We start from the raw sequence: 18894 nt of genomic DNA on the forward strand, positions 1-18894 counted from the left end.
AAGTCAATCCAAAACCCATCCAAGACTAGTTTTCTGATTATATTGAGTGTGGAAACAAGGGATATTCCTGCATCTGCATCTATTCATGCACATTGAACAAGACCCCCTTGCATGGATCACCCTTGTCCACATTGACCAATTGTAGAGAGAAGTGATGGCTTGTACTAAGCATGATCATCTAATAAACTAATCAATCACCTTTTTAAATTATCATTAATTTAACAAAGCCCCAAGAATAGGCCGAAAGCACCAATAAACTCTCAGATCTGGATACGGTGAGTTATATTAAACAAAACAAAACAAAACAAAACCATACATAAAAGCTAAAAATTGCTACTACTTCACAATTAATAAGAAAACTGGGTACAATTAATATCCCTACACACAAGATGTTGAACGATATAATTAGTACAACTGAATCACCGGCTCAGAGAATCTCAACAAAGCTTTGATCATCATCATCACCATCACCATTTTTAAGACCGAATAACCAACATCAAAACACTACTTAGCTTACTTACCTGATTACCTCTAAACAAACTGAAAACAAAAAACATATAGTACAAGTTTATAGGTTTAAACATGAATTAATATATAATCTTCTTCAGTTCATTATCATAATTAGCATAACGATTATAATTAAAACGTTGGTACGACTCCATAACCCGAGTCGGAGTTGAAAAGGCTGTCAACGGAGGAGGTGGCGTCAACGTCGGTACGCTTGGCAAATCGGCCCTTAATGCGAGGCCTAGTCTCAGCATAGGCTTTCCTAGAAGCGTAACGGATTGTTTTTTCAAACTTGCGGTTCTTTCTTTTCTCTCTATACCTTAACACTCTTGCTTCTCTGTCCATCCCTATCATCTTCATTTGTTGCTGTTTGTCGAATCCAGTAGACGCTACATCCGCCATGGCTCCAGCATCTGGCACTACTCCAAAATCCATTGATGATGAAGACATCTGAATCACAGATATTGTATTCTACAGATATTAGTAAATTGAAGACTATTATGTATGTTCTTATTGATTCCTCTAGTTAATTTAATTATAAGCATGTTATAAACACAATAATATCATATTTTAGTTGAAAAAATAACATAATGTAATCTCATATCAAAAATTATTAGAGAGAAGTTCAATAATATATATATACACCTGATGGGTTAGTCCTTCTAATACCAATTAGTTTTAGGATAGAACTTCATTATACTTATGTACAATCAATTGCTCTCTTATGCTGGTCTTGTTCTATACAAGCCCATTAAAAAATTTAACAAGATATTGAGCTAAAGGTGGTTCTAGGATAAATTACGGTTTACAAGTGATTTACAAGTGAGGGGAGTGATAGAAATACTTCAGATGTGAGAAAGTATCTACATCATTAGAATATTGGATTGTTAACTTAAATATAATGATTGATGAATAATCATCCTAACATTATATGGTTTTGAGTAAAGAGACAAATTCGAAATTTGAAGCTATTAGACATCTATAGTTGTAGTTTTTTAATCGATAGGACGGGGAATACTCTATAATTATACCGATGAGGAGTTTTGTGGTGAGAATCTAACTCAGAGAAACTTTCAACATTTAAGAAAGATAATACTCCTCCTATCATCATAAATGACTTATTTATTTTATGAACTTTATCCAATACACTTATTCAATTCTTAATTTCTTAAATCGTGCATAATTAAAAATTACGGAAAGTTGATATGAATAATCCTGACATTGAGACGAATAAAAAAAGATCCCACATAACTTAATTTTAACTTATAGATTAATAATAAAATACAAATTAAGAGTAAGAGATGCGTAGTATCCAAAAAGTAAATGAGACACTCAACGTGAATGGGAGAGGATAATATATAAACAGTACATAATGTAAAGATTACAGCAGGCTAATTAACAGACTTACACTGTGGCTGAGAGACGGCTGAGTAGTGTAAGAAGAGAGTGGAAAAGATTTGCATGCAGCAGAAGTATTCTCAAAGCCATCAAAATGATTATTATTGAAATGAGGATTAAAAGTAGAAAGCGCAAACATTGAAGGTTGATGCTGAATCATCTGAGTGTGAACTTTCTGATCCGGATCTGGAACAACTCCATCAGAACTAAGATCCGTTTCAGGTTTAGTCTCAACTCCAAAATCAAAATCCAAATACGGGTCCATATCATCATGACCATCATTACCACCTCCAGAAAAGAGATAATCAATTGACTTAGGCTGATCATCTTGTTTGTTGGCATTAAGAACAAGCCATGAGGCAGCTTCAGCTTCATCAGCATCAGAATAATAATCATCACCAAATAACTTATTAATGGCAGCAGATTTAGCAGCAGCTTCATCAGCATCAGAGGAATGATGATCTGATGGGTCATAGAAAGGTGAAAGAGGGACACGGTCATGTCTTTGAGCAAGAGGATTAGCAGAGTGAATATCATGGTCACAAGTAGCACAAAGATGAGCAGCATCAGCTTTACAAGTAACAGTAGCAGGAGCATTTTCACAAACTTCACAAACCCAAACACGGCCGTGTTTTGATGCTAGTTTATTAGCTGCGTGCACTTTTGCATCGCAAGATGTGCACAAATAAGCTGCATCCGCACGGCAGAATATTGTGGCTGTTGCTGATTTGCACGAGTCACATAGCTTTGCTGCTGCCATTAAACCTCTTCCCATCCTCTTTTTCTTTTCGCTCTTTCTTTTTTTCTTGTTTGTTGGTTATAGTAATGTTTCTTGTTTTGGGTGGGAAAAGAAGATTTAGGAGGAACGGAAGAAGATGAGTACGAGTCAATCAATAATCTGATCAGGAGAGAGAGGAGATCTAGGTTAGACGAATGGATGAATGACATGTGGATGAACCTTAGCCATATAATTGGAACGACAAACAAAGATGACAAAATTGATTTTTCTATCCTCCTCAAATTCTTATCCTTTGTGGCCCTTGTATTTCTCTTTCTTCGTTCCAATAATGGAAGTATACCAATTAATTCCTCTAAAAATTTGCTCAATATTCTTTTTTTTATTTAATTCCTCCTACTACAATTTACTTTTTATAACTTTTAATAGCACAATTAAATTTTTCACTTAATGACATATTTTAAATAATTTGTGATAATGTATTTGTAATCAAAACAACAAAATTAATACTTAAAATAATCTTTTTATATCCCTTCATTCGATATTCCAATTTTAATTTTGAATAATCTCATTTGATGTATATCTAAATAATTTTTCTATCTACATCAAATCATTTTTTATGTAATTATTTATAGTAAGCCTAATTTTATGATTTTTTAGTGCTTACTGTCTCCAGTTATTTTCCATTAGCTTTGACATTGTTATAATACTTATTGAGTTATGGTGATCCGCCCCTCTTTCGTTCACATTAATTTTAGTTTAACTTTATTAATATTTGTGTTTACTATATGTTTTCTATTAACTTTTTTATTTATATATTTTTAAAGAAATATCCAGAATAATCTAATTTTTAATTGATTTTCCTATAATAATCTCAATTTTAAATTTATAATGAATAATTCCAATTATATGCTCACTTATCCAAAAACATCGTTGTCCAAATGTTGAGCAGTTTTTGCTGATTAATTCATATAAAAAAAGAAAAACATAAAAAAAATTAATGCAATTCAAAATAAAATTTTAAAATAAATAATTAAAATTCAAATACTTACTCTCTAAAAATACTAACATTTTAAAAAATTCAAACAATATTTTTATTTTAGAATATTTTTAATCTTGCAAGTGTGTAAAGACTCAACTCTTTTAAGTGACGATAATTCAAAACACATATTAAATTAAACAAATAAATTAATTAATTATATTTAGTTGTTTAAGTAGGTCTAAAATCATATTAGATATTAAGTGGTTAAATGATAAATAACTTAAGTCCAAAATATGTTAAATTAAGTTTGAATTAAAATGACTTAAGTTAATTGTCTTTATTTAGATAAGGTTATATTTGAAATTGAATTTAAACATAGACGTGTGTTTAAGATGTATTACACGTTTTATTATTTGAATGTTTGAATGAATAATTTGCTTGGCAAACAAGTTTTACTAATTATAAGTATTCCTATAAGTGTGGAGATTATTTTTTAACTTAAACCAAAAAAAAGAAAAAGAATTTAGATTAAGCTAAAATGTAGGAATTTAATTTGGATTATATTTACATATTATTATTTGAATTGTTGTATTTTAAATTTCTTGTAAGAGTATTAACGTGGTAGCACATTAAAGTATTGAAATAACTAAAAATAGCATTTAAAAACGTGTTTGAATAAGTCTCAAGTAGAGGGTCAGTTTTGCTTGCGTCTCAAGGTTTTGAAAACTGGACCAGATTGATTAGATTAGCGAGATTGTCGGATGAAGTTTTCTTGATTTGCAAGATTATGTTGAGGTGTGGCATATATATATGAAGCATCATTCAAGGATTAAGATTGCAAACACTTCTCACAAACTTACTTTCTATTTGCATTGAGATCCAGACAGGGATGGCAATGGGTATTGGACTCGACCCGGATCCCTGGATCCGTATCTGTTTTCACGGATTTGGATCCTAAAAAATTGGACCCGTCGGATTCGGATCCGTTTAAATTTCACGGGTCTGAATCCGAATCTGAGAAAAATACCCAGACCCGGACCCGCGGATCTGGAGGACCCGTTTTATTTTTATTGTTATTTTTTATATATTAAATATATATTAAAATTTAAATCCCCTATTCCCCTCCCTCACTGCCTCCGAGTAGTCCAGACTCTAGTTTGTCAAAACGTCTACATACTAAGGTTTTTTTTATATTAAATATACATTATAATTTAAGACTCACATTCACATATATATACTTCTTTAATATAGAGTACATATTTAATTATATAGTCCAAACAAATAAAAAAGAAGGATGCACTGAATTACTGGTCTGAAAGTTATCACCAACAGGAGGATGCACTGAATTACTGTGTCCCTTCAGTTAATCATGAAGATGAGAAGTTAAGGGTTGTAAGTGAAGATTATCAACTTTCATTGAAATTAGATTTGCCTAATCTTAATAATTAGATTACAAGTATTTTAAGTGATTTATTTAATTTGTTAAATATACTCCTAATTATGTGTTTTTTGATTCTAAATTGGAGTATATGTATGGATGGATGATGTAGATTATTTAATTTGATTTTCTTGCATGCATCATCTAAAAAAATATTTCCCATTATTATGAGAAGGTTGATTTAATAGTTAGATTATTTTAAAAATTAATCAATATTAAAAATTATATTCTATGAGTCACAATTGAGAATAAAATTTTAAGTTGTATAATGTTTTTTTGGGTGATTGATTGTAAAATTATATATATTATTAACATTAGTCTATAAACATCGCTTTATTGCAATCTCAACACATTCAAAAATACAAAAAAAAAGCAAAAACAAGTAGACCCGTTTTGGACCCGGATCCAGTACTGGATCCGCAGTATCCGCGGATCCGGATCTGGGTCTTGCAAAACTGTACCCGCGGATTCGGGTTCAGATCTGTATCCTGTTCCTGAAAACGAATCTGGATCCGGGTCCACCTGGACCCGGTCCAGATCCGACCCGTTGCCATCCCTAGATCCAGTATTCATAAAGCGTTGTAAAACTTGGTTCACCAAACTCTTTCATTTGTAATAGGATTTAGAATTAAAAAGAGTTAGAACTTTTGTTATTAACTACGCCTAAGCTTGACATACTTTTTAAAGTTTGTAATTTGTTTTCTCTATTGTGAGATTGGGATCAGTGCTTTTATTAAGGGAACTTGTAAGACAATCTTCAAGGGAAAGAACGTGGTGAAAGAAGATAGAGAGATCTTCTAAGTTGTCTTAAAGTTCAGTAATGAAAGGCGTTGAATCCTAGGGGTTGGAAGAGAACCCATAGGCAGGGAGTAAACTATTAATAGCTGAACCTCATTAACAAATCTCTTATTATTATTTAAGTTTATTTTCGCACATAGTTCATAGATCTATTATTCGATCTAACACTAGTGGAAAAAACCTCATTTGCTGTGGTTTTCCTTATACGCAGCATTAAATAGAAAATATATATATATATATATATATATATATATATATATATATATATATATATATATATATATATATATATATATATATATATATATATATATATATATATATATATATATATATATATATATATATATATATATAATACAAATGCTGCGATTTTCATGATGCCTGCAACAAATAAGCATTATTTGGTGCAATTTTATTAAGCCCGCAGCAAATAAGTGCTCATTAAACGAAAAAAAAAAGCATTATTTGCTGCGGTTTTAATAAAACTACAGCAAATAAGTTTTAAAAAAATTATTTTTTTATTTTTTTTAATACTTATTTGCTGCGGTTTTATTAAAACCGCAGCAAATAATGCTTATTTGTTGTTTTTTTTAATAATCACTTATTTGCTGCGGTTTTTTAAGAAGCCCATAGCAAATAGCCAGTTCAAAAAATATAAAAACGCGTTTTGACGTTTAATTGCTTAAAACCCTAAAATAACTTTCTTCAAAATCCCACGACGACGACTGTCTTCTTCTTCAAGCTTATGAATTTCAGAAAATTTCTTCAAAAACCCAAGAAAAATCTCTTCAAGTTCTTCAAATTTTTCAAATCATACGACTGTACTGTGTTTTCTCTTCATTTCGTTCATAATCTTCCAAACCCCACGACTTTGTTTAAGTTCTTCAAATTCCTTTGTTGTTGAAATTTGTTGCTTCAGTAACCGCCCATTGCACGAATTTCGTTCTCCATCTTTGTTTAAGTTCTAAAACCCAGTATTGTTGCTTTTCCTTCAAAAGCCACGAAATTATGGCTAGTCTTGTTCTTTTTCAAGTCATTGTGTTTTAATAAGGATTTAGTCTTTTTTATACTAATTTTGATTTTGTATTTCATTGTAGGTTACATAATCTTATTCTAGAAACAAAATTATCATATCTCATTATCAAGGTATGTATTTTATATTTAAATGTGAATAATTTACTTATGTATGTACATGAATATTTGAATGTGAATAATTTTAATTAATTAGGATTTTTAGGGTAGATTGAATGTGAATAATTTACTTATGTATATATGTAATTGTATATTTGAATGTGAATAATTACTTGTGTATGTGGTATCAATGGTTCAATGGGTAGTTGTTCTTGTAAACGACATCATGTAAGATTATAATCATGTAATTTAATTATATATAATCTTTATTTGGTGATAAATATTTTTGCTTGTATTAAACCTGCTTTGCTTTATTATGTGTGTGATGTAGAAATTTGGAAGTAGGATAGTGGCTTTTGCTTATCGAAAATCGGCTAAGAAATTGAAGAGATTTAAAGAACCTCAAAATAAAATGAGATTTATATACATTACTTATAAAATAATGTATTATTCATTTTCTATTTTTAGGATTAAGTTGGTATTCTAATGTACTTCTAGGATGTTAATTAATTATGTTTTTGGAATGGTTTAATGCTTATTTGTGTTCGCTGATTTGCAGATTGATAGTTTGCCATGTCGATGTTTATTTGAAGGACAAAAATTCTTAACTCGAATCCACTATTCACTTTCGATTTATTAGGACTTTAATTTGTATATGTACATATTATTATATTATATTATATATATGATCGAGAGTTTACAAAGAGATTATTGGTGATTATTGGTGTTAATTGGTGATTTTCATTGGATTAATTATTGTTTATTACATTGTACATTATTGAATAATTTAATACTATTAAACGAAAAAGCAAAAAATTAAAAAAAAATTTAAAAAAATTTATTTTTTTATTTTTATTTTTTCGTTTAATAGACACTTATTTGCTGTGGGCTTCTTAAAACCGCAGCAAATAATGCTTATTTGCTGCGGTTTTTTAAGAAGCCTGCAGCAAATAGTTAGTTTTTTTGCTGCGGTTTAAAACCGCAGCATTTAAAATAGGTTATTTGCTGCTATCACTATTGCTGCGGGCCAAAACTGCAGCATATTATGGCCAAAAAACCGCAGCAAATAAAATTTTTTTCCACTAGTGTAAAATAGTTGCAGAAAACTATTTTGAATGGTCTCCCAAGCTATTTAGCTTACTTTCCACAGAAAAATTTTAAACAGGCATAGTCTTTATTCATCCCCCTCCTCTAGAGAGTATTTGATCTCTTAGCAATCTTCAGTGTGTAATTGTCTATATCATTTACATGTTTAAATCTTGTAAATTTCTACCTTATGAAAATTAAAGAATAACATTATTTCTCATTAGTTTAAATAAGAACAATCATGAAAAAAAAGAATTTGCAGGAGAACAATTATATTAAGATTCAACCCAAGATTAGCTTAAGAAAAACCATCATTAATTTATTTAATGAAAAGAGTAAAAAAAAAATGTACAATCGAATATCCGATTTCGATAAAAACTCGATCCGATATCTGATTTTTTTTAAATCGGTTACCCGATCTGGATTATTTGGTTTGTGAAAACCGAGTAAATTATCTGGTTTTGAAAACCGAATACGAATAATTCGGATCGGATATTTCGGATTGAGTTTTCATGCAGACCCATAGAAAGTATAGCAATCAATTCCTCTAAAAATTTGCTCAATATTCTATTTTGATTTAATTCGTCCTATAATTTACTTCATTACGTTTTGGAAAATTCCATATAGTAACCTTGAGTTTTTGACTTTTATAAATGGTAGACAAACTTTTTTTATTAATCCATATGGTGACTTTGGCCTTTCAATTATTTCACGTGGTAGATATGCTTAAGGTCACCACGTAGATTTAAAAAAATATTTGTGAAAAAGTTAAAAACTCAATGTCACAACGTAAAATTTTCCATACTTTTTTTATATGACCTGGTACTCTTTTGTAATTCTTAATAGCACAATTAATTTATTTTTTTTCGTTTAATGACATATATTTAATAGTTTGTGGATGTTGTATTGAAAATCAAAACAACAAAATTTAAAACTTAAAATAAACTTTTATATCCCTTCATTTGATATTCAATTTTTTTTTTATTAATCTCATTAGATATTCATCTAAAACATTTTTTTATTTAAATCACATTATTTTTTACATAATTATTTTTAGTATCCCAATTTTAAGACTTTTTAATACTTATTGTCCCTAGTTATTTCCCATTAACATTGACATTGTCATAATACTTATGGAATAATGGTGATGCGCTCCTCTTTTGTTCCCACTAATTTTATTTTAACTTTATTAGTATTTATGTTTACCATATTTTTTCCACTAACTTTATTTTTTTTATATATATATTTTTAAGGAAAAATTACCCAGAATAATCAAATTGTTAATTGATTTTGCTATAATAATCCCAATTTTTAATTAACCATGAATAATCCAAATTTTAGAGTCACTTATTCAGAAACATTGTTGCCCAATGTTGACCGATTTTTGCAGGTTAATTCATATAAAAAATAAAAAATGAATATTATAAAAAATAAAAATTCAAAAAAAAAACTTACTTGATTTTTTCTTTTTTATATTTTTTGATTTTTTGATTTTATTATAATTTAATTTTGTATTTACTTTTACATTTTTTATGTAAAATGAGTTGTATAGGTAAAAGGTTACCATGGTGCATTCTTAGCAAGCACCCCTTATAGTTGGAATTATTGATGTTTAGTAAAAAATTGGAATTATAGTAGGGAAATCAGTTAAATGTTGTTTGATTATTACACGTAATTTTTCCTAATTTTAGTGATTATAGTTAGAGTTGTGCATTCGAGTGATCGAGTCGGTTTGGACGGGTGTCATTCGGTTCTGTTGTATTTCAGATCAATTAGTTTTTGGATACGTGTTATGGCGGGTCATACTCGGGTCGGGTCGGTTAGTTGCGGTTCGGTTGAAGATCAATTATTTGAGCTATTGGGTTAGCATCGGTTCAGTGTCGTTCGAAGTTCTAGTCGAGAATCAATCGGTCTCGGGTTGTCATCGATTAATAATTGGTTTTGTTTACCGGGTACAGATGAGGTTCGAGTATTTTTTTCCGATAGAATTCGGCTACGAATTACTAATTACTATCGATCGAGTCAATATCAAGTTAAGTTGTTAGTCATTTTTTAATTGATGATAAGATTCCCTTTACACAAAGCAAAATAGTTCAAATGCAAATCACACTACTACATTAACGAGCAATGGCGACGCTCTATTGCGACGGTTAGACTTAAACCGTAGCAATAGATACTGTATTGCGACAGTTAGGACCCTATTGCTACGGTTAGTTTAAAACCGTCGCAATAGACTACTTATTGCTATGGGACGGATACTTATTACTACGGTTGTGTATTAACCGTCGCAATAGACCTTCAATTGATGAAATTAAATTAAGGAGGGCAGTGTTTGCCGGGAAATGAAAAATAAAAATTTCACTTACTTTCAACCTTCTCACCTTCACTTACTTTCTGATTCTTACCATACATTCACTCTTACTTCTCAAAAAACCCAATTTCACAAACTAAATTGTAATTTCCTCTAAAACTTAACTTAATTTCTCATTTACACATCAATTTAATTCTAATTCTTCTTTGCGAATTTCGATCTACTGTTGCTGCTTCGACTTAGCTGTTTTGCACGGCTGTTCGGAGGTGTTGCGTGGCGGGGGCTGCTACACGTTGGCTCCACTCATCTATTGTGGTTGGTCGGCGCTTCTAGTGTTCGTTGGTCGCTGCGGGCTACCGTAAGTGGTCGTTGTTGCTGCTATTGGGTCGTTGCTGCTGCTGCCGTTGGACGGTTCTGTTGGGTCGTGGAACGGTGCTGTTGCGTCGTGGGTAGCTGCTGTTGGGTCGTGGGACGATGCTGCCGCTGTCATTGGTGGTTGCTACTCTGTTGTTCGCCGTCCTGGCTGTTGTTCGCTACTGTTGTTGAGTTGTTGCTATTTTTTGCTATTTGTTAATTAATTGGTTGAGGTAATTTCATAATTCAAATCTCTGGTTAATCATAATCATAATTCTAATCTCTGGTTAATCATAATTGGTTGAGTTGCTGCTATTATTTGCTATTTGCTTTTTGTTAATTAAATTGTTAATTAATTTTTATTTGACTTATTATTAGTAATATAATCATAATTCAAATCTCTGATTTCTTGATAAAAGTTGATTAATTGTTAATTGATCTAGTGTTTTTGCTTTTAGTATAAAATCTTATAATAGTTACTTTTAGTAAATGGATAAGTGGTGGGAATTTCCTAGATGGAGTAATGATTATCAAAAAGGAACGGATGAATACATTGAAAAAGCTTTTGCTACAAGGTCCCTAGGAAATCAAATTAGTTGCCCATGTTGTATGTGTTATCATCGATATTGGTATGGTCAGAATGACGTGAAAGATCATATCATTTGCAATGATTTTGTACCAAGAAGTGATGAATTTTCTAGGTATGGGAAGATGGGTGATGAAACAGAATTAGAGGCACATGATGAACCATTGAACATGAATGATGGTATACAAGAAATGTTCAACGTTACTCTGAGAGAAGGGCCAAATGATGAGGCAAAGAAGTTTCTAAGTGTAATAGAAGAAGGCCAACAAGAATTATATCCTGGTTGCAAAAAGTTCTCTAGACTTGCGTTTACAATTCGCCTTTATATATACAAGTGTGATCATAAGTTGAGTAATGTTGCATTTTCTGCTTTGCTAGCATTATTTAAGGAAGTTCTACCCGATGATTCTGTATTGCCAACATCGTTGAATGAGGCAAAAAAAGTGTTGAAAGTTTTAGGTTTAGATTATAAAAAAATCAATGCATGCCCTAATGACTGCATGCTATATTGGGATGAGCATGCAACTGCAACAAGTTGTCATGTTTGTGGGGCCTCAAGGTGGAAATCGAACGAAAATGATCACACTGAAGATACCTCAGAAAAGGCACATAAAATTCCAGCAAAAATTTGAAGATACTTTACACTTAAGGAAAGGTTGCAAAGGTTATATATGTGAGCCGAAACAGCTAATTACATGAAATGGCATGCAAATGGTCGAGGAAAAGACGAACTTGGACTTTTGCAACATCCGGTGGACGGTGAAGCTTGGAAGAACTTTGACAAATTGTATCCAAAATTTGCTCAAGATCCTCGTAATGTGAGGCCTGCATTAGCCACAGATGGGTTTAACCCATTTAATTCAATGAACATTGTGCATAGTACATGGCCAGTAATTTTGGTCAACTATAACTTGCCTCCATGGTTGCCCACAAAGTCAGAGTTTCTAATTTTGTCATCACTTATTCCCGACCCATTGTCTCCTGGAAAAGATATTGATGTCTACTTGCAACCACTTATTAACCCTCAAGATGTTAATAAACTTCATTCTGAGATAGTTGAAACTTTATGTCAATTTGAGGGGATTTTTCCACCAGCTTTTTTTGATGTCATGGTTCATTTTCCGGTTCACTTAGTAGAACCAATTAAGCTTGGTGGACCTGTTGCATGAAGGTGCATGTATGCAATTGAGAGATATCTTCGGGAATTGAAGTCAGATGTTTGGAATAAGGGTCGTCCGGAGGCTTCAATGGCTGAAGGCTTCTTGGCCAAGGAATGTGCTAGATTTGTTACTCGATATCTCATTAGGTCAAAAGGTCCATGTCCATAAGTCAGTGAGCCTTCTATTTCACAAGAATTTCTTCCAAAGCTTGGACATCCTATCAGGGGAAGAGGAAAAACTTCAAAGAAGAAACAGGTTGGGTTTGTCATCAATCAAGTCACATGGAGTCAAGTGCACCAATATGTCTTGTTCAATTGCAATTGTGAAGAAGTTGAGAGATACATTAAGTATGACTAGTAAACCTTTAAGCTAAGATTTATTATTCATTTTTTATCTCTCGTTTATTGTTTAACATTTTCTATTCTTCTATCATAGTGAGCACAAAGCAACAGTAGAGACTCATCGAAAGAGAAAATGGGATAGGGCTTAAAGTCATTGCAAGGATTTCAAAGATTGGTTTAAAGAGGCAATCACATTGAAAAGATTGGTCTAATTTTTTATATGTAATGTATGCATCTTACTTTGTTTTTTCAGTTTACAATGAAAAAATCCACAAAGAAGCGATCATGCTCAAAGAGAGGGTGTGTCTGCCTTTTTATCTCCTTCTAGCCAACAACATGAACAACTCAAGCAAGTAAAGGTTGCACAACATAACAGACAAAAACATCAAGAGGGTGTGGAACAAGAACAACATCACCAAGAACATCACCAAGAGCTTTCTGTGCAACAACCTTTGTTGCAGCAGCCTATGCAACAACAAGGTATGCAACCATAACAACCCAAGAAAATGAACACCAAGTTTTGCTATCGTGATCTTCGAAAGAAATAAATGCAAAGAAAGGATCTTGAAAATGAAATTAACAATGCAAATGAACTAATCTTTTCTAGTGATCATCAACCTTCTCCCACAAATGCAAATGAAGTAGGCTGTACCGTAGGTGATATTGAACCAATACATGAAGAACATATAGAACAAGAAGCAGAAGAAAATAGAATTGTGGTTCAAGGTTTGATTTGCAACACAACTTATTTTTTAAAAAATTATTATTATGCTTCAGTTTTAAAGTCCATCACATGTCAATGTATTTCTATTTTTTTCAGCTCCAAAAAAGAAGAAGCATCGAGGTCCCATAAAGCTAGTTGAGGCTCATGCTCGTACAATGCATGAACGACCAATGGTCGTCCTTAACGCAGTTGGACAACCAATTGGTCCTACAAAAAAAATTAGCAATGAATACAGTCGATTTCTAGGGACTATGGCTAGGAATCCTGAGTATGCACCGCTGAATTATTGTGAATGACCAAGCTTACACACACACGACAAAATGTGGAAGTATGTCCAAGTAAGTGCATGAAATTATTATTTGCTCATTTCTACTTTATTTTATATGTATGATAAAATGTTTACTAAGTAAAAATTAAATATATAGGAGAAGTATGTGGTACACGATGCTGGCAGAACATGGGCGTTGACCACTATGAATGCCATGTGGAAAGATTGGAAATGTAGGTGTAAGATATTATAAGCTACTACAAATATAACACTTATGCTGAAAGATGGAATAAGCGTCCACCAATAATTCCAGATTACCAATTCGAACTACTTCTAAAGTATTGGGATGCTGAGGAAGTTAAAGTATGTATTCCTCTTCTTATATTTATTTTGTTTTAGTCTTCTCTGATATAGATATATTTCACTGATTTCTTTTCTTTTCCATCCAATAGAATGAAAGTGAGAAGAATAAATCTAATCGACAAATGGCGGATGACTTTCACACTATGGGTCCTACATCCTTTGCAACGTTGCGTGAAGAATTGGTAATTATTTTTTCAGTTTTTTATCTATTTATACAAAATAAACTTAACTAATGAAATTATTTTGAATAGAAACAACAAGATCCAAATAAGGAAGAACCTTCAAATGCAAAAGTCTACATCACTTCTCGAAAAAGAAAGCCAGGAAAGTCATACAAAACAAGCTTCGATGATGCAAAACAAAATATTGTATGTTCCCGTACATATTTGCCCTTATTGTTTGTGTACGAAAGCCATGATATCATGGCTCGAGTTTCACAGTGTATTGTTGACTTAATTTGCATACATTGGTGTTATAAATGTTAATAGGAGAAAATGAAAGCAATAGTCACAAGAACATCAAGGTTCAAACTACAAAGATGCTTATAGTAAAGTGATAAAGAAACCAGAGCATAGTGGACGTGTGCGAATCTATGGAAAGGTGTGACAAAAACTTCTCTAAGGAAAGTGAGCACTAACTCGAGCTACATATTTCCTCCCGAGTTCTTACAGAACATGCAATCGCAAGTTATGGATCAAGTACTTGAAGCTAATCCCCAACTACAGAAACTACTTCAAGCCAATCCCGAGGTCAATATTGTGCTTCCAGATCTATCAAACATAGGAAGTAATGCTACAACTCCACCTACTGAGTCAAATGGACATTCTTCTGTTGGAGCACACTCTAACAATCGATTTGTAAGTTTTTTTCTTCTTCCCATTTTACTATGTTTTTGATTTTATCTTACCATTAAATTTAGTGAATCGTGTTGTTCATGTAGGCACTTGATGGAGCTAATGAAGAAGAGGAAGAAGAAGAAGAAACCTAGGTAAAGCCACGGCTAAAAGTGTACGTGTTGTTCATTATTGGATGATGATTGTTGATGTTGAAGTCCTTTTGTAATTTGCTTGTATCAAAGCCAGTAATTGAACTAATTAGAGTTGGTGCTTTATTTTGTATTAGAGTTGATGAATTATATCAAAGTTAATTATACATATGTAATTTATAGCTTTAACAAGGCGTTGCAATAGAGAGCCATGACCGTCGCAATAGACCTATTGGAACGGTTAAAACATGGGGTTGCAATAGGTTGCAATGACCGTCGCAATAGACTTATTGCAATGGTTTCAAAGTAACCGTCGCAATAGGTCTATAGCGACGGTGATAAGAACCTATTGCTACGGTTATAGTGAGACCGTTGCAATAGATATCTCAACCGTTGCAGTAGACCTATACCTACGGCCACAAATGCGACGGGTATTGAACCGTCGCTATAGACCTATAGGAACAGTTTTTGAGCCTATTGCTACGGGTTTTTGGGGTAGTAATAGCTCATTAATGTAGTAGTGTCAATTAGTGATTATTGCTGTGTTATTTTTACTTGTTTGACTATAAATTAAAATTAAGTTCTATCATTTTTCATCTAATTTGATTAAAAATTAAAAATAGTTAAATATACATCGACCATCGGTTATTAACTATAAATATATAGAACCATGTATTTGTAAAATTTAATTTATTAAAATATCTACTCCCTTCGTTCTTTTTTGATATTCCACTTTGGATTTTTCACACATATTAAGGAAAATAGAATCTTTGGGTTGTAGTGGATATTATTTTAATTAAATAGTAGTGTGAAGTAATGATTGTATTGGAAGTATGAGGATGTAGTGGGTATTATTTTAATTAAATAGTAGTGTGAAGTAATGATTGTATTGAAAGCATGAGACAGAAAATAATTATAAATAAAAGAAAAGGGGTACATTAAAAGAAAAGGGGGTTTTAAGGGGTAAAAGTGGGATAAAAACTTTCTAAAAATAGAAAGTATTCTAAAGTGGAAGAACTTTTGGAACTACTCGTTATAGTAATGTGGAAGATTAAAAAAGAACGGAGGGAGTATCACTTTATTAGATTAACTAATAAGATGATTGAATATGAGTCAATTATACTTCTATGTTAAAAATTGGTTCAGATTTACAGTATTTCGATTAAAAATTCATTTGGGTAAGTCGGTTTTAGCCAGATCGAATTCGATTTTGAGCATGCTTCGGGTCAGATATGACTCGGGATCCGTCACTATTAGGTTTGAGTAATCTCTGTTAACGGTTATATGTCAGTTGTAAAAAAATCGGTCGCAGTTCAGGTTCTGTTTTCCCATTTTTGATTGTAAACTGGTTCGGGTGCAACTTCGATTCGAATAATATCGAATCGATAAAACCTGAAAAAGTAACACATTTTCGGGTCAGTTAACTTTTGTTTTCGATTTGGGTTTTCAAATCGAGTCACATTAATTTGAACAACTCTAATTATAGTGCATATTTTTTTATGCATTAACTTTATTTTCAAGAATATTTCCAAACTTTAAATATGCATTTCCCTTTCTAGTTGCGTTATGCTTTTCGGTTTCATTCTATTATTCTTATTTTAGTTTTGCTCGTTGATTAATTTTGTGCTCGTTCTTTTTTACTTAAATTCGGACTAATTGCTAGAAAATATCTAAAATAAAACAAAAAATAAATTGTAAAAATGTTTGCTTTGGATACCATTTTCCCACCTGTTTAACAAAAGATATGGAATATAGATAGATAGAATATTACATAATTATTTTTTTTTCTAACTAAAATCCTAGACTTGTTTATATAGTGATCAAATAACTCTAAAAAAGCTAATTCAACTATTTTTTCTAACAGAATATATAACACTAAATTAAATTTAAATTTAACTTTAAACCTAATAAAATCTCCTATCAATCTGAAAAAATGGCGTCACAAGAAACTGGCCATATTTCTCTATTTTTGAAGGAGAAAATCCCGATGGATGGGACTTAAGAGCAGAAAATTATTTTAACTTTTACATACTCTGTGAAGAAGAGAAGATCAAGCGACGATGGACAGTCTTGACGGTGACGTTCTTCTTTGGTTCCAACATGAATATCAACGTAGACTAATCACACAATGGCGTAGTTAAATGGACTCTTACTTTGACAACTCCGACTGGTGAATCAAGGGTCCCTTCAAGAGTAGTGGTTGACCATGGTATAGACTGAAAGTGTGGATGATTATCGAAGGTCATTTATAGAGAAAACTGCTCCTTCAGATAAATTTTCAGAACAAATTCTTATGGAGTCCTTTATTAAGAGACTTAAGGAAGAGCTCAAGCAAGAGTTGAGAGTTTAATTCATAGGCCTATAACCCTTGAGAATTCTGTGGATTGTGCTCTAAGGATTGACCAAAAACAAAATGGGGCTTTGACTAGAGGATCTAAAAGTTTGGGAGAAGATGGTGGGTTTAAACGAACCATCTATTTACCTATAACCCATTCTAATTCCAACCAAACCATACCAAAAATATCAATTAAACCCAAACACCATAAAACTCCCTTTAATTATTTCACTTGCTCCAAAAACAACCCTCTTTCCACCCAATGATCACTAAAACAAATTTAACTTTATGCGAAATTGAATTTAGTGCAATTTAAAAAATGCCACTGATTTATATTTTTAGTGTAATAATTATTGGTTTTTATTTAAGCTTCATTATAAAGTGATAGTGGCACTTTATTTGGTCTTTAGTGGCATATGTAATTGTTACTATAATCTATAGTGGCATTTGTGAGAAATGTCACTAGATTCTATGTCGCAAAAAGCTTTAGTGTGATTTATTATTTTGCTGCTAAAGGCTCTAATAAATGTCACTAAATCCTCTATATGTACTAGTAGATCCCACTAAAAGCAAATTATATTGTAGTGAATGACCACCATTACCAATCCTAGACCAAACCTCGATATGACCAACGATAGATGATGGAGAAAAGAGCTTGAGGCCTCTATTTTACTAGTGACAAATGGTAATCATGTGTGTATGAATAAGAGGGCATTAAATGTAATCTCATATTCAAAAGAGCTAATGGAAAACTCAAAAATATAGCAACGTGAAGTAAAGAAGAATGCACACTATAGGTGAAACCTCCCTCATTTTGGTGGTAGGCCTAATCAACCCGAAAACCATGAAGATAAAAGGGAGTGTGAATGGGCAAGAATTGATAGTACTAATGATTGACCCTAGAGCCACAAATAACTTCATATCCATAGTCATAATCGAACGTGCTAGCATCAGTTCTTCAAGTCATGAGAGATTTGGAGTGAGCTAGGAAAATAGAGAGAAAGTGAGGGGAATAGGAGAATGTCATAAAGTCAAGCTGAAAATTCAAGAAATCACGATAGTAGGAGATTTTATAGTACTAAAATTGGGGAAATTTGACGTAATTATAAGGCCACAATGGCTGGAGAAAATTGGTGGGGAAATCATAACTATTTAGAAGAACAAATTATGTGATTTTAAAGAGAACAATGTGTGGTCGAGTTGCGTAGGGATCCTCCTCTGGAACGTTAGAAAATCCCTTGAAATCCATGGTAAAGACTTCAAGGATTAAAAGGCATAGAGTTTTGATTGAAATAAACCAACTAGAAGAATAGAAGAGAATGATCCTTAAGGTTATACCTAAGTAACTACATCCAATGTTAGAGAGATTCAAAAGTATATTTGAGGTA

The 18894-nt window shown here is 32.0% G+C and overlaps 1 protein-coding gene across 1 annotated transcript; it reads right to left on the reverse strand.

Annotated features, from left to right (window-relative positions):
• Positions 1 to 317: 317 nt before the first annotated feature.
• On the reverse strand, positions 318 to 2981 carry LOC130803863 (zinc finger protein CONSTANS-LIKE 4-like). The gene is made up of 2 exons (XM_057668074.1): positions 1916 to 2981; positions 318 to 957 (listed from the first exon to the last, which is right to left on the reverse strand). The coding sequence occupies exons 1-2, from the start codon at positions 2678 to 2680 to the stop codon at positions 640 to 642; spliced, it is 1083 nt and encodes a 360-aa protein (XP_057524057.1). The 5' UTR covers positions 2681 to 2981; the 3' UTR covers positions 318 to 639.
• Between the last annotated feature and the right edge of the window lie 15913 nt (positions 2982 to 18894).

Source organism: Amaranthus tricolor, chromosome 17 (assembly GCF_026212465.1).
Source record: "Amaranthus tricolor cultivar Red isolate AtriRed21 chromosome 17, ASM2621246v1, whole genome shotgun sequence".
Classification (NCBI taxonomy): Eukaryota; Viridiplantae; Streptophyta; class Magnoliopsida; order Caryophyllales; family Amaranthaceae; genus Amaranthus; species Amaranthus tricolor.

Bases quoted from the DNA above. Each gene is read 5' to 3' on its own strand.
- LOC130803863 (XM_057668074.1), bottom strand. From the start codon at position 2,680: ATGGGAAGAGGTTTAATGGCAGCAGCAAAGCTATGTGACTCGTGCAAA. The intron at 958-1,915 runs GTAAGTCTGTTA...TCTGTGATTCAG, and splicing joins AGCCGTCTCTCAGCCACAGT to ATGTCTTCATCATCAATGGA.